This window comes from Camarhynchus parvulus, chromosome 29, assembly GCF_901933205.1.
Source record: "Camarhynchus parvulus chromosome 29, STF_HiC, whole genome shotgun sequence".
In the NCBI taxonomy this organism is placed as follows: Eukaryota; Metazoa; Chordata; class Aves; order Passeriformes; family Thraupidae; genus Camarhynchus; species Camarhynchus parvulus.
Window position 1 is genome coordinate 1,764,899 of NC_044599.1, and position 17,235 is coordinate 1,782,133.

The following is a 17,235-nucleotide window of genomic DNA, read 5'->3' on the forward strand; positions in this document are numbered from 1 at the left end:
GCGTGCCAGGGGCCCCCCCAAGCTGGCCCGGGATAAAGAGAGAACCGGGTACAGAGAGGGCTCAGGGATTTAGGCACACAGAGGGTTCCAAGAGCTGGGCACAGAAAGGATCCAGGCTCAGGGATTTGGGCACACGGAGGCTTCCAGGAGCTGGGCACAGAAAGGACCCAGCTCAGGGATTTGGGCACACGGAGGCTTCCAAGAGCTGGGCACAGAAAGGACCCAGCTCAGGGATTTGGGCACACGGAGGGTTCCAGGAGTTGGGCACAGAAAGGATCCAGGCTCAGGGATTTGGTCACACAGAGGGTTCCAGGAGTTGGGCACAGAAAGGATCCAGGCTCAGGGATTTGGTCACACAGAGGGTTCCAGGAGTTGGGCACACCAAAGGTTCCAGGTTCAATTTGGGCATTGGAGGTTTGGTGGGCAGAGGGGCAGCAGTGGGGTCTGGTGTGGGATGGATGCCTGGCACCCCCGGGCACCAAATCCTGCTGGCATGGCAGGAGCTGGGATCCTGTAGCTATAATCTTTTCTGAAAAAGTTTCTGAAAATTTTCAGAAAATTTCTGAAAATTTTTCTGAAAAATTCCTTTCCTTAGGATTTTTTCTCCTGAGAAGCCGAGAGGCCTCAGGAACAAAATGTAAACAATGATTATCTGCTGCTGTGGAATGCAACAGGTGCATCTGTGATTGGCCTCATGTGGTTGTTTCTAATTAATGCCTAATCACAGTCAGCTGGCTCAAACTCTCTGAGCCACAAACTTTTATCATTCTTTCTTTTCAATTTTTAGCCAGCTTTCTAATGAAATCTTTTTTACTATTATTTTAGTTTTAATGTAATATATATGTATTATTATATACATATGTTACATTATATATTATACATTATATATGATATATATTATATGTACATTATATAATATATATAGTATATGTATGTATATATATGTACATATAATATATGTATATATATGTATATATATGTACACATATATATACAGATATATGTTATATATGTATATATACACACATATATAATATATATAGTATATAATATATATATTATATATCATATACTATATATAATATATAGTATTACTATATATTATATAGTCTATATTATAGTATATAGTATATATAATATAGTACATATTATAATATAGTATATAATACTATATATATAATATATAGTATTATTATATGTAATAAAATAATAAATCAAGCCTTCTGAAACACAGAGTCAGATCCTCATCTCTTCCTCATCCTCAGACCCCTGCAAACACAGTCACAGGATCCCACTGGTGCCAGGCTGCCCTTGGGTCCCTGCCTGGCTCTGGGTGGCACCAAGGTGGGAGCTGGAACCAGCCTGAGGTTGGAGCCTCCCCTTTCCTGGCAGCTCTTACCTGTCCTCAGGAATTTTGGGAGCATCCTGCTGCTGCCAGAGGCTCTGGCTGTGCCACCCCAAAATCCTGGCCCTGCCCCTGCCAGCTCCAGGTCAGCAGGAATGTGATGGTTCCTAGCAGGGCACTCCACACCCTCATTCCTGCCCTGGGATTCCACAGCTGGATGGGAGGCCGTGAACACCTGCCAGCCCCAATCCAAATGCTCTGATCCCAGCCTGGATCCCCACTTTGGAATCATCCCTGCCCCTGCCAGCTCCAGCAGGAATGTGATGATTCCTGGCAGAGCACTCCACATCCTCATTCCTGCCCTGGGATTCCACAGCTGGATGGGGCTGGCAGCTGGAGGAGAGACCATGAACATCTGTCAGGAGAGTCCAGCCCCAGTCCAAATCCTGGCATCCCCATTTTGGAATCATCCCCTTGTCCCCTCACCCCACTGAGCCAGCACAGAGCCTCCCAGCCCTGACACAGAACAGGAATTTACATTCAAATGATGGACAATTTTCCTTTTTTTTTTTTATTTAAAAACAACCCCCCCCAAATAAAATAAGACCAAAAAAAAAAATTTCCCCCCTCCCCCCCAGCAAAATAATAATTTGATTAAATAAAATGTGCAGTGAACATACCAATCAACACCTGTATGTGAGGTCCAACACAGTGCTTAAACAAAAAACCATAGACACAGGGGAGGGGGGCGGGCACGGGCGTCACTCCAAAAAAAAAAAAAAAAAAAAAAACAAAAAAAAAAAAACAAAAACCAAAAAAATCAACTTCTCGTCTCTTAATTATGTTCATATAAATATATCAAGGAAGGAGGGCGAGAGGAAGGGAGGGTGGGAGGAGAAGAGGCCCAGGGGAGTGCCCGGAGAGGCTCTACTGGGAGCTCGCCCGCTCCAGCACCCGCAGGTCGTAGTTCTTTTTGGCCACGCGCAGTTTGAAGCGGCTGAGGGAGTTGTTGAGTCGCAGGGAGGCGTTTTGGGCAGCCAGGGGGCTGGGGAACACGGCCACGATGGTGTATAAGGCAGCGAGGTCACCGTGCCTGCCGTTCTCCGCAGTCCCGCTGTTGTTGTCCCCGCCGCCTCCTCGGTCCCCGCGGCGCCCCTGAGTCTCTTTGAGCCACTGGATTTTGGCACCGGCCATGGCGAGCTGCGTGAAGAGCTTGTCGGCCTCTGTCCGTGTGATGCCCTCGGGCAGGTCTGTCACCTCCAGCACCCGGCCCAGCACTGCAGGGGACGAGCAGAGTGTCAAATCTGTTCTTTTAAGCCACCTAATCTATTCTTTTAAACCAGCCAATCTATTATTTTAATCCAGTTATTCTTTTAAGCCCTCCAAAGCAGCCCTACCTGCTCCCTGGAATGCCCCATCCCAATCCCCTCCCTGTGCCCACAATGCTGATTTTGCTTCAGGAGATGTGGGCACAGGAACACTGCCAAGCTGCCCCCAGCAGGAATCTATTATTTTAAGCCAGCCAATCTATTATTTTAAACCAGAAACTTCCCCTCCAAAGCACTCTGGAATGCCCCATCCCAATCCCTTCCTGTGCCCACAATTCTGGTTTTGCTTCAGGAGATGTGGGTGTTCCCACAGCCACCTCTCAGTACCCAAATCTCTGTAGCTCCTGCCCTGCAGTACCCAAATCTCTTTGCAGTTCCCAGCCCCAGCCCCTGTGGTACCCAAACCCCTCTGCAGCTCCTGGCTGCAGCCCTGTGGTACCCAAATCCCTTTGCAATTCCCAGCTCCAGCCCTGTGATACCCAAATCTCTGTAGCTCCAGTTCCTGCCCTGTGATACCCAAATCCCTCTGCAGCTTTTGGCTCTGACCTCTGCCCCTCCCCTGTGGTACCCAAATCTCTGTAGCTCCAGCCCCTGTGGTTCCCAAACCTCTCTGTAGCTCCAGGCTCCAGTTCCTGCCCTGTGGTTCCCAAATCTCTCTGCAGCTCCTGGTTATGACCTCTGCCCCTGCCCTGTGGTCCCCAAATCTCTTTGCAGCTCCCAGCTCCTGCCTGGTGGTCCCCAAATCCCTCTGCAGCTCCTGGCTCTCCCCTATTCCTGCCCTGTGGTCCCCAAATCCCTGTGCAGCTCCAGCCCCTGTGGTTCCTAAATCCCTGTGCAGCTCCTGGCTGCAGCCCTGGGCTCAGCAGAGCTGCTGGAGGATTCTTTGCTAATATTAACGTGGCACGTGGGGACCCTGCCAGGGCCAGGAGGGGGGAGGCAGCTCTTAAAGGGCCCCTGTGAGCAGCTGCTGCTGCTGGGGACACTGAGGTGACACCAGGGACAGGCCTGAGGGCTCCAGAGGGGGCTGCTCCACCCAAGTGTGGGTCCCTCCCTTCCCCAGGATCAGTGGAGACACCCTGGGCACGGAGAGAAAGGATCACTGGAACCTTCAGCCCTCACAGCCACTCTGGGAGATCCCAAATCTCCAAAAATTTGGCATTTGAAGGTGCAGGACTCATGGGAAAGGGAAGCATGGGTGGGGAGGGTGACTTGGGAAAGAGATCTCAGAGTCTGGACACTCACTTTGTGCTGAGAAAGAGGAATAAAATCCCAGCTCTGTCAGCTCCAGCTGCTCCATCATTTCCACCCTCCAAAACCAGCACAGGGACTGGCAGGAACCCTCCAAAACCAGCACAGGGACTGGCAGGAACCCTCCAAAACCAGCACAGGGACTGGCAGGAACCCTCCAAACCTCCAAACCAGCACAGGGACTGGCAGGAACCCTCTAAACCTCCAGAACCAGCACAGGGACTGGCAGGAACCCTCCAAAACCAGCACAGGGTTCTGTGGGATGCTGGGGATGACACCTGGAGTCTCCAACACCCATTTTTGGGGACATCAAGAGGACAAACAGAGGCTGGAGGGGGTCACTTGCCTACGTCACTTGTGCCCAGGTCGGTGGACGCTGATTTCAGGGCCTGCCTCTTGCTCCTGTTGCCGTGTTTCATCCCAGTCTGCCCCTGGAAGGAGACAAATGTCACTGTGTCACCTCGGGGGACGCGGTGGCCTCACAGAGGGGCAGGGGAGGGCACAGCTGGCCCGGCTGTACCTGGTGTCCTGTGTAGCTGGGCTGGTTGTGCAGCAGAGGAGGGGGACACAGGGACAGGTTGTACTGCAGAGGTTGGCCCAGCAGTGAGTACCTCCCGTCACCTGCACGAGGAGCCACAGTTTGGGGGGATCCCAGGAAATATCACAGCATCCCTCTCACTGTGATATTTTCTGGAAAAATCCTCTTTGCCCAGGATTTCTTCTCCTGGGAAGTTGAGAAGCCTCAGATAAAAACGTAAATAATAATGATCTGATTATTTTCTCCTGTTGTTTGCTGCTTTGGAATGTGGTCTGAAGATTGTTTACAAACAGGTGAATGTTTGACTGGTTTAATGGGAATTGTTTTTACTTAATGACCAATCACCATCAGCTGTGTCAGACTCTGGAAGCAGTCACAGGTTTTTATTATTCATTCTTGTTAAGCCTTCTGTCTGTATCCTTTCTCTGTTCTTTAGTATAGTTTTAGTATAGCATTCTATAATATAATGTAATGTAATATAATATCATATTGTATCACATCATATCACTTCATATATTATATACTATACTATAATACAATACCATATCATAATCATATGTTATATCATATATAATATAAAACATATAGCATAATATATCATATCTCATATAATATACAATAATACACTATAATATACTATACAATAATATAAGAACATATTATGTTATATTATATTATATTATATTATATTATATTATATTATATTATATTATATTATATTATATTATATTATATTATATTATATTATATTATATTATATTATATTATATTATAATAAAATACCTAATAGAATAGAATAGAATATGTGATATGATGTGGTATGATATAATGTGGTAAAATATGATGTGATATAATATGATGTGATATGATATGTCACATAATATCATATCTCATATCTCATATAATATAACATAATATAATGTGATATAATGTGATATAATATAACATGATACCATATATATAAATAATATAATATAATATAATATAATATAATATAATGTAATATAATATAATATAATATAATATAATATAATATAATATAATATAATATAATATAATATAATATAATATAATATAATATAATATAATATAATATAATATAATATAATATAATATATAATCATATCATAAAATAACAAATCAGCCTTCTGAGTCCATGGAGTCCCATTCACCTCTCCCCTCACCCCAGGGACCCTCCCAGATCCCCAGCCCTGGGCTGTCCCAGGATCTCTGCGCTGTTTCCCCACCCCAAACGCCCATTCAGCAGCACTGGGAGCCAGCCCCCGCTGCCCCCCTGCCCCTGGCTGCCCCCTGGAGGAGGAGGAGGGAGCTTCCCTTACCTTGTGCAGGGCCCATGGGCCGGGGGGGGAACTGGGTGAGCACGGGCAGGGGGCTCAGCCCCGGGCACACGCTGCTGAGGTTGGTGACGGGCGACGGCGTCGGCGACTGCGTGGGGGACGTGATGGGGCTGCTCAGCTGGGTGCTGGCCTGGGGGGGGGGGACAGGGTCAGACAGCCCCAGGGCTGGGGACAGCCCCCACACCCACCCTGGGTCCCAACTGACACCAAAAAAAGCTCCTTTCTCTCACAATACCATTCAATACAATAGTGCTCCAGACTGCAAGGCAAGATGTATTCTATTACCATCTGTGTGGCAGCTGTCTTTTGTCAAGTGGGCAGTTTTGCAGTTTTCCCTTATCTCTTCCACAATCACTCCTCCCTCAGGAGGGGACATCTGCTGATAACAGCCATTGAATGTCACTGCATGGCTGATAACAACTACAGCATCCCATTGGGAGATGTGAGCCCAGAGGGAGGAGCCAAGCATTCCTGCCTGGATACAATCTGAGATTTCCAACATTCCTGCCTGGATACAATCTGAGATTTCAAACATTCCTACCCAGATATATCAGTACTGGTTTAGTTTACTGCATTGTTTATTTTATCCTTTTATTTTCTTCCCTATTAAAGAACTGTTATTTCCTGCTCCCATAATTTCTGTTGCCTGAGAGCCCCTTAATTTAAAATTTATAGTTTGCTACTCTCAGCCTAGCACCTTTTAAGCCTGGGTGCTCTTGAGTTTGCTACTTTCAGCTTAGCAGCTCTTGAGTTTGGTACTCTCAGCCTCGAAGCTTTTAAGCCTGTGCGCTCCTGAGTTTGCTACTCTCAGCCTAGCTTAAGCCTAGGTGATCCTGAGTTTGCCGCTCTCAGTCTAGCAGCTCTTGAGTTTGCTACTCTAAGCCCAGGTGCTCTTGAGTAAGCCTAGGCTCACCCAGCCCAGCCCCAAAGGCCGAGCTGCCTCCTCCCAGTCCCTCCCAGTGGCCCCAGTACCTGAGCATTGCTGTCGGGGTTGTAGAGGTCTCCTGGCTTCTGCCCCCTCTGCTCCAGGCTGTAGTACTTACAGTGGCTCCACTGCACCACGGGGGGGTTCTGGGGGGCCTGGGGGCCGTTGGGGACATTCAGCTGCATCACCACCACACCAGGGCCTGATGGGGACACCCCTGGGGACAGACACGCGGGTGTTTGGCCCAGGTTCTGCTGCTGTGGGACACAGAGCACCTGCCTGTCCCTGTCCCTGTCCCTGCTACTCACACCCTTCCTTCCCCACAGTCCCACTCTGGACTCTCTCTCCTCTGCCACTTGTGATTTCTCCAGGCTGGAAAAAACCCCCAGGACCCTCTGGGGATTCCTCTCTGATAGCAAAGGTTACACCTGGGAGTGATGATGTTTAATGTAGGAGAAATGGGAGCCAAGCTGAGTGACAGCTCGGAGCATCTCCACAAAACTCCAGGCAAAGGCTCCAGGTACAGACCTCCAGCATCTCAGCTCAGATCCAGGCCCAGATTCATCATCTCAGCTCAGATCCTGCACCTCACCAAGCCCAGATCTCCATCATCCCAGTCCAGCTCACTAAGCCCAGACCTCCATCATCCCAGCTCAGATCCTGCACCGCCCCAAGCCCAGACCTCCATCATCCCAGTTCAGATCCAAACCCAGATCCATCACCCCAGCTCAGCTCCAGCTCCAGCTCACTCCCAGCAGCTGTGACAAGGAGCAGAATCCCCAACCCCCCCATCTGCACTTTTTTCCCTCTCTCACCACGGCCGTGCCCCCCCAGCTCCCTCCAGCCCCGTGCCCGCCCTGGCAGGGAGATGCCAGGCACCCCCCAGTGCCCCACCCTGATCATTCCCCTGAGGAACCCCCTTGCACAGCAGCTTGGCAGCTCCAGAGCCCGTGACCCAAAGGCTGATGCCACCTCTGGGGTGGGTGCCAGCCTTGCCCAGTGCCCCCCTGGTACCTGAATACTGCTGCTGCATCTGGGGAGGGCTGCAGGGTGCCGGGGACTGCGGCATCTGGTACTGCTCGGAGCCAGGAGGCTGCAGGAACCCCACGGATGGGCTGGGGAGCACAGAAGGGCAGGTCAGGATTTGGGAACACAGGAAATTCCTCTGGATGCCCTGGAGGGCTCGAGACCCTGCCCAGGGGTTTCAGAGACCTTGGCACAGAGCCCAAGACTCCTCTGGCTTTGATTTTGTCCCTTGCCCAATTACCAACCTTTACATGAAGAATTACAAGTCAGGAAAGTTTAAGTAGAATGATAGTGAATTTATCACAGGGTGAGAAATAAGATTTTTTTGGGGTTTTTAGAATGGGGGTTCAAGGGGCGAGATGGAGGAATCTGGGTGTGTCCAGTCTTTCTCCTTCTTCTTCTCCACCATCTTCTGGGTGATGGTGGCACTTTTAGATTGGTTTAGAGTAGAGGGAAACTGTCTAACACAGGTGATAGGTATTGGGAAGTAATTGTAAAGCACAGGTAGTTTTAGTATAAAAATCTGACACCACCCCACCAAGGGCTGGAAACAATCACCAGTTTTGTGTGAGGAGTTACAAGCCATATGAGTTTGAGTAGAATGATAGTGAATTTGTCACAGGATGAAAATGTAGAATTTTGGGGATTTAGAATGGGGGTTCAAGAGCAAGATGGAGGAATGTGGGCATGTCCTGTCCTTCTTCTTCTTCTTTGGGCTCCATCTTCTGCTGTGGTGTTGGCACTTTGGGATTGGTTTAGAGTAGAAGCTCACTGTCTAACATAGGTGATGGGTATTGGGAAGTAATTGTAAATATTGTACATGTAGATTTTAGTATAAAAACATAACACCACCCTGAGGGCACCACAGGAGAAAACAGAATCACAGAACCTCCCAAGCTGAAAGATCACAAGGATCCCTGACTCCTGCCCTTGACAGGACACCCCCAAAAACCCCAAAACTGTGGGCACAGCACCCTTTCCACCCCCTGGCAGAGCTTTACCTGGTGCCATTCTGCTGGGCAGTGGGGATGACACTGTAGTAGATGGGGACCCCTCCAGCCTGGAGCCCCCCCTGCACAGACTGGCTGGCTGGCACGAGCACGGGCTGCTGGAAGGGCTGCTGGACCACGTTCTGGGACTCACCGGCCATGGGAACCTGGGCAGGGAGGAGAGCAGCAGGTAACAGGTAACAGAGCAGGGCAAAATGGCCCAGGAGACACCAGCAGGGTGAGGAGACTCCAGGTGGGTTTTTCTGATAGCCCACAGCAACCTCCCCCCCAGGAACAGCCCCTCCCAGAGGTTCTCCCAGCTCCAGATGTGCCCCAGAGATGCTCTGTGAGCAAATTCCCAGCTTTGGGGGATCCCTCAGGCCCATCCATCCCTTGGGCACATCCTGCCCAGCCCTCCTGCTCCAGATGTGCCCCACAGATGCCTCCATGGACATGTCTTCCCCATCCCTGTGAGCAAATCCCCACATCTGGGGGATCCCTTGGGCACATCCTGCCCAACCAGAGCCCCCTCCCAGAGGTTCTCCCAGCTCCAGATGTGTCCCACAGATCCCCCCATGGGCTTGCCCTCCCCATCCCTGTGAGCAAATCCCCACCTTTGGGGGATCTCTTGGGCACATCCTGCCCAACCAGGACCCCCTCCCCAGCCCTCCTGCTCCAGATGTGCCCCACAGATGCCCTGTGAGCAAATCCCCACCTCTGGGGGATCCCTTGGCCCAGCCAGAGCCCCCTCCCCAGCACCCCAGTGCCCACCTGGTACGAAGGCAGTGGTGTGTACTGGACCATCAGCCCTTGCATCTGGCTGCCCATGCTGCTCCTCTGGCTGCTGAGGAGCCCGGGGGGCTGTGCCTGCTGCACCCCCATCACGTTCTGCATCTGGCCCCCCATGTTGTTCCTCTGGCTGCTGAGGAGCCCGGGGGGCTGAGCCTGCTGCACCCCCACCACACCTTGGTAGCTTTGCTGCTGGTTGGACATCATTGGCTGTAAACCTGCCAGAACAGGGTTTGAATGGAGTGATTTCCCAGTTGGACATGGGAAATAACCCCAGATTTAAGATTTAGGGAATAAATAACCCCAGATTTAAGATCTAGGGAATAAATAACTCCAGATTTAAGATTTAGGGAATCAAATCCTGCTCGTGATGAAGAGAGGGAAAAGGGCTTCCCTTGGAGCAGATTCAAACACACCCAAGGGAACTCCTGACTTTGAATTCCCCTGGCAGCCCCTCAGTGGGGTTAAAATCCACCTCATCCCCATCCCCAGCAAGCTCAGAGGAGAGGGAGGGAAGGACAGAACCCCTCTGCAGACAGACACACCCCAACTTCCAGCCACGCGCAGCAACAACCCAACCCCAGACAGCGCAGGGGAGATCTCTGGAGCCAACAAAAACAGCATGAAAGGGAAATTTACCCTTTTCACCCCTTTTTAACCCTTTTCCAGGCCCTTACCTGGCTGCTGGGACTGCTGGGGGAGCTGCTGGGGGCGCTGGGAGCTGTAGGCCACTGGGTGACTGAGGGGTCGGTATTGCTGGCTGGAGTTGGGGTACTGCCCGGGGGGGTAGTAAGAAACCTGAATCTGTCAGGGGCAATGTAATATAATGTAATATAATAAAATATAGTAATAAATTAGCCTTCTAAGAGCATGGAGCCAGACTCTCAATACCACAGGGACCCCCTCCCCAGCAGCCCCTGGCCTGGCAGCTCTGGGGATGTCCCCAGACATATATATGTCCATATAATATAATATAATATAATATAATATAATATAATATAAATAATATAATATAATATAATATAATATAATATAATATAATATAATATAATATAATATAATATGTATCACATAATGTAAAATATTACAATATAATATTATAAATATATGATATAATATAATGTAATGCAATATATATACAATATAAAATAATATCATATAATATTATAACACCATGATATGATATATCATGTAATATCAGTAATATAGCAGCTTAATGTAATGTATTGTAATGTAATGTATAATACCATATAAAATCAATATCATATAATATAATAACAATATGATATTATATGATATTATAATATAATATGATATAATATGATATGATGCGATACGATGTAATGCAATATATAGTATATAGTATATAGTATATAATATATAATATGTAATATATAACATAACATAATGTAATATAATATAACATAACAAAACATAATATAATATAATATAATATCATATCATATAATATAATATAATATAATATAATATAATATAGTATAATATAATATAATATCATATCATATCATATCATAATACAATATCATATCATATCATATAATAGCCTTCTAAGAATCTGACAATTGAGTCAGACTCTCAATTCCCCAGCACCCCCTCCCCGTGTCCCCTGGGGCCATCCCCCCCGGCGCCCTCACCTGCTGGGGGGGCTGGATGTACCCCTGGGGCTGCAGCACCGGCTGGCTGGGGGCCGTGTGCCCCGAGGCAGAGTAGCTGGAGGTGGGGATGGGCTGCCCAGGAGGAGCTGCCATGATGAACCCCGGCTGCTGGGGGTGCTGGGACAGCAGGGACGGCTGGAACATCCCCGAGGAAGGATCCGGAGCCTCCGTGGAGCCCTGGCGGCTGAGGCTGATCTGCCCGAAGGGGCTGCTGAGCTCGTCGGCCTGGAACGGGGCAAGGATGGAGGAGGTGGGACAAAAAGAGAGTAGGACACAGCTCTGCTGGTAATACAGACCCCTTCTCCCAGAGAAGCCCCCCAAACACGAGCCACAGACCCAGAGCAGGACAGGGGGACATGCCAGCTGAGCTTGTCGGCCTGGAACAGGGCAAGGATGGAGGAGGTGGGACAAAAAGAGCAGCAGGACACACCTCTGCTGGTTAATGCACACCCCTTCTCCCAGAAAAGCCCCCCAAAACCCCCCCAGACATAAAAAACAGACCCAGAGCAGGACATGCCAGCTGAGCTTGTCGGCCTGGAGCGGGGCAAGGATGGGACAAAAAGAGCAGCAGGACACAGCTCTGCTGGTAATACAGACCCCTTCTCCTAGAGAAGCCCCCCAAAAAGCCCCCAAACACGAGCCACAGACTCAGAGCAGGACAGGAGGACATGCCAGCTGAGCTCAGCAGATGCTGGGGACACGAGGAGTGACTCCAGCCCAGCTGCCACGTCCCATGGGGGACACCATTCCCAAAAGACCCACATAGAGATCACAGAGGGGCTGGGCTGAGCCCAGGGGGCAGCCACGGCCCCCAGACCCCACACTGAGCACAAGCATTGCTGGGGGAGCTCTGGGCTTGAGCTTTGCTCTTCCCAGGCTCTTTCCAAGGCCACCAGTCCTGCAGTGGTGGTCCCATGGCCTCAGGCATCTGCTAGGGAGCTCTGGGCTTAGAATTTGCTCTTCCCAAGACCACCAGTCCAGCAGCGGTGGCCTCAGGCATCTGCTGGGGAGCTCTGGGAACTCTGAATTTGCTCTTCCCAGGCTCTTTCCAAGAGCACCACTCCAGCAGTGGTGGTCCCATGGCCTCAGGTATCTGCTGGGGAGCTCGGGGCTTGGAATTTGCTCTTCCCAGGCTCTTCCCACGCAGCTGTGGTGGTCCCCTGGCCTCAGGGATCGCAGAGCTCGGTGGATCCCAGCCCCAGGGGGGTGGGTGGGTGTTTGGGACACACGTGATCAGCACGAGCTCACACAACACAAACACAGCACAGAGCACAAGAGACAGAGCAGAAGAGGAACTGGGGTTTGTACCAGGTTGTACTGCTGGGGTGGAGAGACTGGCAAGAGGACTTGGGGGCAGGAGCTTGGAGAGTACGGAACGGGCTGCAGCGCCGGCACCGGCTACACCAGCAGAGAGGGATGGGGAGGGGGATTGGGGAGGAAAAGGGACGGGAAAGGGGGAAGGAAAAGGGAGGAAAAGGAGGGAGGAGAATGAAGGAAAAGGGAGGAGGAAAATGAAGGAGAATGAAGGAAAAGGAGGAAGGGAAAGGGAGGAGAATGAAGGAGGAAAATGAGGGAAAAGGAAGGAAAATAGAGGGAGGAAGGAAAGGAAGGAAGGAAAGAAAAGGAAGGAAGGAAAGAAAAGGAAGGAAGGAAAAGAAGGAAGGAAGGAAGGAAGGAAGGAAGGAAGGAAGGAAGGAAGGAAGGAAGGAAGGAAGGAAGGAAGGAAGGAAGGAAGGAAGGAAGGAAGGAAGGAAGGAAGGAAGGAAGGAAGGAAGGAAGGAAGGAAGGAAGGAAGGAAGGAAGGAAGGAAGGAAGGAAGGAAGGAAGGAAGGAAGGAAGGAAGGAAGGAAGGAAGGAAGGAAGGAAGGAAGGAAGGAAGGAAGGAAGGAAGGAAGGAAGGAAGGAAGGAAGGAAGGAAGGAAGGAAGGAAGGAAGGAGAGAAAGAAGGAACAACAAGGTTAGTCAAGTGAGCCAACTGCAAACACAGAGGGGCTTTGCAGGGAGTTGGGAAGCACAGAAACCATTGCAGGGCAGCATCCATCATCCATCCCATCAGGCACAGCCCAGCCAAGGCTCAGGTGTCTCTCCTGTTCCCAGCACTCCCCACAGTGCTCCTTGGCCATTCCTGCTCACTCACTTTCCACAGGGACCCCTCTTTGTCACCTGGAGCACTTCATGACACTAAAACCCCTCACTAAAGCCCCCACCCTGTGCTGTGGGCACCAATAGTCAGTGCTGGATGGGGGGGATTTGATTGGTGACACAGAAGGGACATGGACATGGGCATGGTCCATTTCCAGACCCTTCACCAACAGTCCAACAGCCTGAAATCAATTTTTCCAGGCCCTAAACTCTTAGATGAGACAGTAAAACCCCTAAAATCCCCTCCCTGTGCTTTGGGCACCAATAGTCAGTGCTGGATGGGGGGGATTTGATTGGTGACACAGAAGGGACATGGGCATGGTGCATTTCCAGGCCCTTCAAAACAGTCAAACAACCTGAAATCAGTTTTTCCAGATCCTAAACCCTTGGATGAGACACTAAAACCCCCATCTTGTGCTTGGTCAGTGTTAGATGGTGGAGCTGATCCTTTGATTTGACCTCTGGTGACACAGAAGGGACATGGGCATGGTGCATTTCCAGATCCTTCACCAACACTCAAACAGCCTGAAATCAGTTTTCCCAGGCTCTAAACCCTTGGATGCTTTGGACACCAATGGTCAGTGCTGGATGGAGGGGTTTAATGCTTTGATTTGACCTCTGGTGGGACTCACCTGGGACATGATGGGGCTGCTGATGGGCGGCTGCTGCTGCTGCTGGGCTGGGGGGAGCCCGGGGGGCTGTGGGGCCGAGCAGGGCAGGAGGGCACGGCTGGCCTGGGATGAGGGGGACGGGCTGCAGCCTTCGGGGGCACCCAGCACCAAACCTGCAACACAAACAGAGAGGTACAGAGCGCTGGGAGCCAGCAGAAAAGCAGGAGGTAACAGGGGAGAAAAGCGGAGGGCATGGATAGGATTCATCTGACTGCATTGATTCAGAATGCTGAACAATTGAATTATTAAACATATTATATTAATTATAATATAAAGGCTTCAGGGGCACCCAGCACCAAACCTGGAACACAAATAGAGAGGTACAGAGTGCTGGGAGCCAGCAGGAAATGCACCTGTAGTATTCCTTGGACTCCATTAATGCCGAATGCTGAACAATTGCTTTATTAAACTATATTATATTACACTAATATTATATTATATTATATAAACTCTTCAGGGGCACCCAGCACCAAACCTAAGGTAGAGAGGTACAGAGGGCTGGGAGCCAGCAGAAAAGCATGAGGTAACAGGTGACAGAGCAGGGGAGAAAAGGGGAGGGCATGGATAGGATGCATCTGACTCCATTGATTCAGGATGTTGAACAATTGCTTTATTAAACTGTATTACATTCCACTAATACTATAATTAATATAGTATATAATAATATATAATAACTATATTATATTCCACTAATACTATATTATATTAAGGCTTCAGGGGCACCTAGCACCAAACCTGCAACAGAGAGAGGCACAGAGGGCTGGGATCCAGGAGAAAAGGGGAGGGCACATAGAGGATGCATCTGATTCCATTGATTCAGGATGCTGAACAATTATTATATTATATTATATTATATTATATTATATTATATTATATTATATTATATTATATTATATTATATTATATTATATTATATTATATTATATTATATTATATTATATTATATTATATTATATTATATTATGGCTTCAGGGGCACCTAGCACCAAACCTGGAACAGAAAAAGAGGCACAGAGAGGTGTCCTGGATGTGCCTCCCCAACCCCCAGGTGTCCTTTGGCAGGGAAAGAGCTCCAGTCCCCCAACCCTAAACCTGTCAGCCCGGTGTCCTTTGGCAGGTAAAGGGCTCCAGTTGCTCAGCCCTAAATCTGTCAGTCATGGTGACAGACTGGAGACAATCAGCTGTCCTTTGTCACAGAAACAGCTCCAGTTCCCCAACCCAAAACCTGTCAGTCCTGGTGACACACTGGAGACAATCAGGTCACCTTTGGCAGGTGAACATCTCCATTCCCCAGCCCAGGTGCCCTTTTTCAGTTCAAGCTCCCAATTCCCCAGCCCAGGTGCCCTTTTTCAGTTCGAGATCCCCATTCCCCAGCCCAGGTGCCCTTTTTCAGTTCAAGCTCCCCATTCCCCAGCCCAGGTGCCCTTTTCCAGGTGAACATCTCCATTCCCCACCCCAGGTGCCCTTTGTCAGTTCCAGATCTCCATTCCCCATGCCAGGTGCCCTCCAGCAGATGAAGATCTCCATTCCCCACCCCAGGTGCTCTTTGTCAGTTCCTGATCCCCATTCCCCACCCCAGGTGCCCTTTGTCAGTTCCTGATCCCCATTCCCCACCCCAGGTGCTCTTTGTCAGTTCCTGATCCCCATTCCCCAGCCCAGGTGCTCTTTGTCAGTTCCTGATCCCCATTCCCCACCCCAGGTGCCCTTTGTCAGTTCCTGATCCCCATTCCCCAGCCCAGGTGCTCTTTGTCAGTTCCTGATCCCCATTCCCCAGCCCAGGTGCCCTTTGTCAGTTCCTGATCCCCATTCCCCAGCCCAGGTGCTCTTTGTCAGTTCCTGATCCCCATTCCCCACCCCAGGTGCCCTTTGTCAGTTCCTGATCCCCATTCCCCAGCCCAGGTGCTCTTTGTCAGTTCCTGATCCCCATTCCCCAGCCCAGGTGCTCTTTGTCAGTTCCTGATCCCCATTCCCCACCCCAGGTGCTCTTTGTCAGTTCCTGATCCCCATTCCCCAGCCCAGGTGCTCTTTGTCAGTTCCTGATCCCCATTCCCCAGCCCAGGTGCTCTTTGTCAGTTCCTGATCCCCATTCCCCACCCCAGGTGCTCTTTGTCAGTTCCTGATCCCCATTCCCCAGCCCAGGTGCCCTCTGGCCCCAGCGCCCCGTACCTGCCCGTGAGCTCCTGCTGCCAGCGCTGCCCTTGCTGCTGCCCACGCTGTCGCCCCTGGTGAGGATGGAGATGCCACTGAAGCTGCTGGCCTTGGTGACAGGCGGCCTCAGGCTGCGGATGGAGCCATCAGAGTCCGTGCTGCTCCAGGGCCGCGGCTCCAGGGATTTGATCTCGCTCTCGGTGCTGCTCTGGCGGCTGCCCGGGCTCCTGCCCAGCCCCTCCCGGGTGCCCCTGCAGAGAGCACACGAGTCAAACTGGGCTCCAGGGACGGTAAAAATGTAAAAAATATTGGTGTGAAAATTTAGAAAAAAAAAATTGGTTTTGAGTTGTAGTTTAGTTTATTTATTTTTTTATTCCTTTTTTTTTTTGGTGTTGGAAATGATGTGGTTTAAGTTTGGTTTGGTGGGTTTTAGGTGTGAGATGTTGTTGGTTTTTTTTGGTTTTTATTTAGGTTTTTATTCATTTTTTCGGTGTTGGAAATGCTGTGGTTTAGGTTTGGTTTGGTGGGTTATAGGTGCTTTTTTGGGTGTTTAGTTGGGAATCAAACTGGGCTCCAGGGAAGGGACAGAGGCAGAGCTGCTGCTGCCACCCAGCGTGGTATAAAAATTTAGAAAAAAATTAATTTTTTTTGTTATAGTTTTTTTATTTAGTTTTTTATTTGTTTGGGTTTTTTTTTGTGTTAGAAATGTGGTTTAGGTTTGGTTTGGTTTGGTGGGTTATAGGTGTGAGTTGGTGTTTTTTGGGATGTTTAGTTGGGAGTCAAACTGGGCTCCAGGGAGTGGCAAACTTTAGAAAATATTGGTGTAAAAATTTAGAAAATACTGGTGTAAAAATTAATATTTTTTGGTTGTAGTTTAGTTTATTTAGTTTTTTATTAGGTTTTTTTTTTGGTGTTGGAAATGCTGTGGTTTAGATTTGGTTTGGTGGGTTATAGTTGTGAGTTGGTGGTTTTTTGGGTGTCACAGTTTCAAAGAAAAAGAAGAAAATTATAGTTTAGGGAACTTTTTGTTTCAGTTAGTTAAAATGAATTAAA

At 49.2% G+C, this 17,235-nt stretch overlaps 1 protein-coding gene across 3 annotated transcripts in view; it reads right to left on the reverse strand.

The window, feature by feature from the left end:
- Positions 1–1,980: 1,980 nt before the first annotated feature.
- Positions 1,981–17,235, reverse strand: part of R3HDM2 (R3H domain containing 2) — a 42,316-nt gene continuing 27,061 nt past the window's right edge. For 2 of the 3 annotated variants that reach the window (XM_030967044.1, XM_030967043.1), the window contains exons 12-24: positions 16,201–16,433; positions 13,997–14,148; positions 12,531–12,620; positions 11,202–11,447; positions 10,224–10,350; positions 9,529–9,764; positions 8,770–8,924; positions 7,757–7,857; positions 6,790–6,959; positions 5,800–5,947; positions 4,442–4,542; positions 4,268–4,352; positions 1,981–2,622 (exon numbers count right to left, since the gene is read on the reverse strand). In XM_030967044.1, coding sequence (XP_030822904.1) covers positions 2,273–2,622; positions 4,268–4,352; positions 4,442–4,542; positions 5,800–5,947; positions 6,790–6,959; positions 7,757–7,857; positions 8,770–8,924; positions 9,529–9,764; positions 10,224–10,350; positions 11,202–11,447; positions 12,531–12,620; positions 13,997–14,148; positions 16,201–16,433 — 2,194 coding nt within the window. In that variant the 3' untranslated portion in view covers positions 1,981–2,272. The remainder of the gene's footprint in view (positions 2,623–4,267; positions 4,353–4,441; positions 4,543–5,799; positions 5,948–6,789; positions 6,960–7,756; positions 7,858–8,769; positions 8,925–9,528; positions 9,765–10,223; positions 10,351–11,201; positions 11,448–12,530; positions 12,621–13,996; positions 14,149–16,200; positions 16,434–17,235) is intronic. The other variant, XM_030967045.1, reaches the window with a different exon arrangement.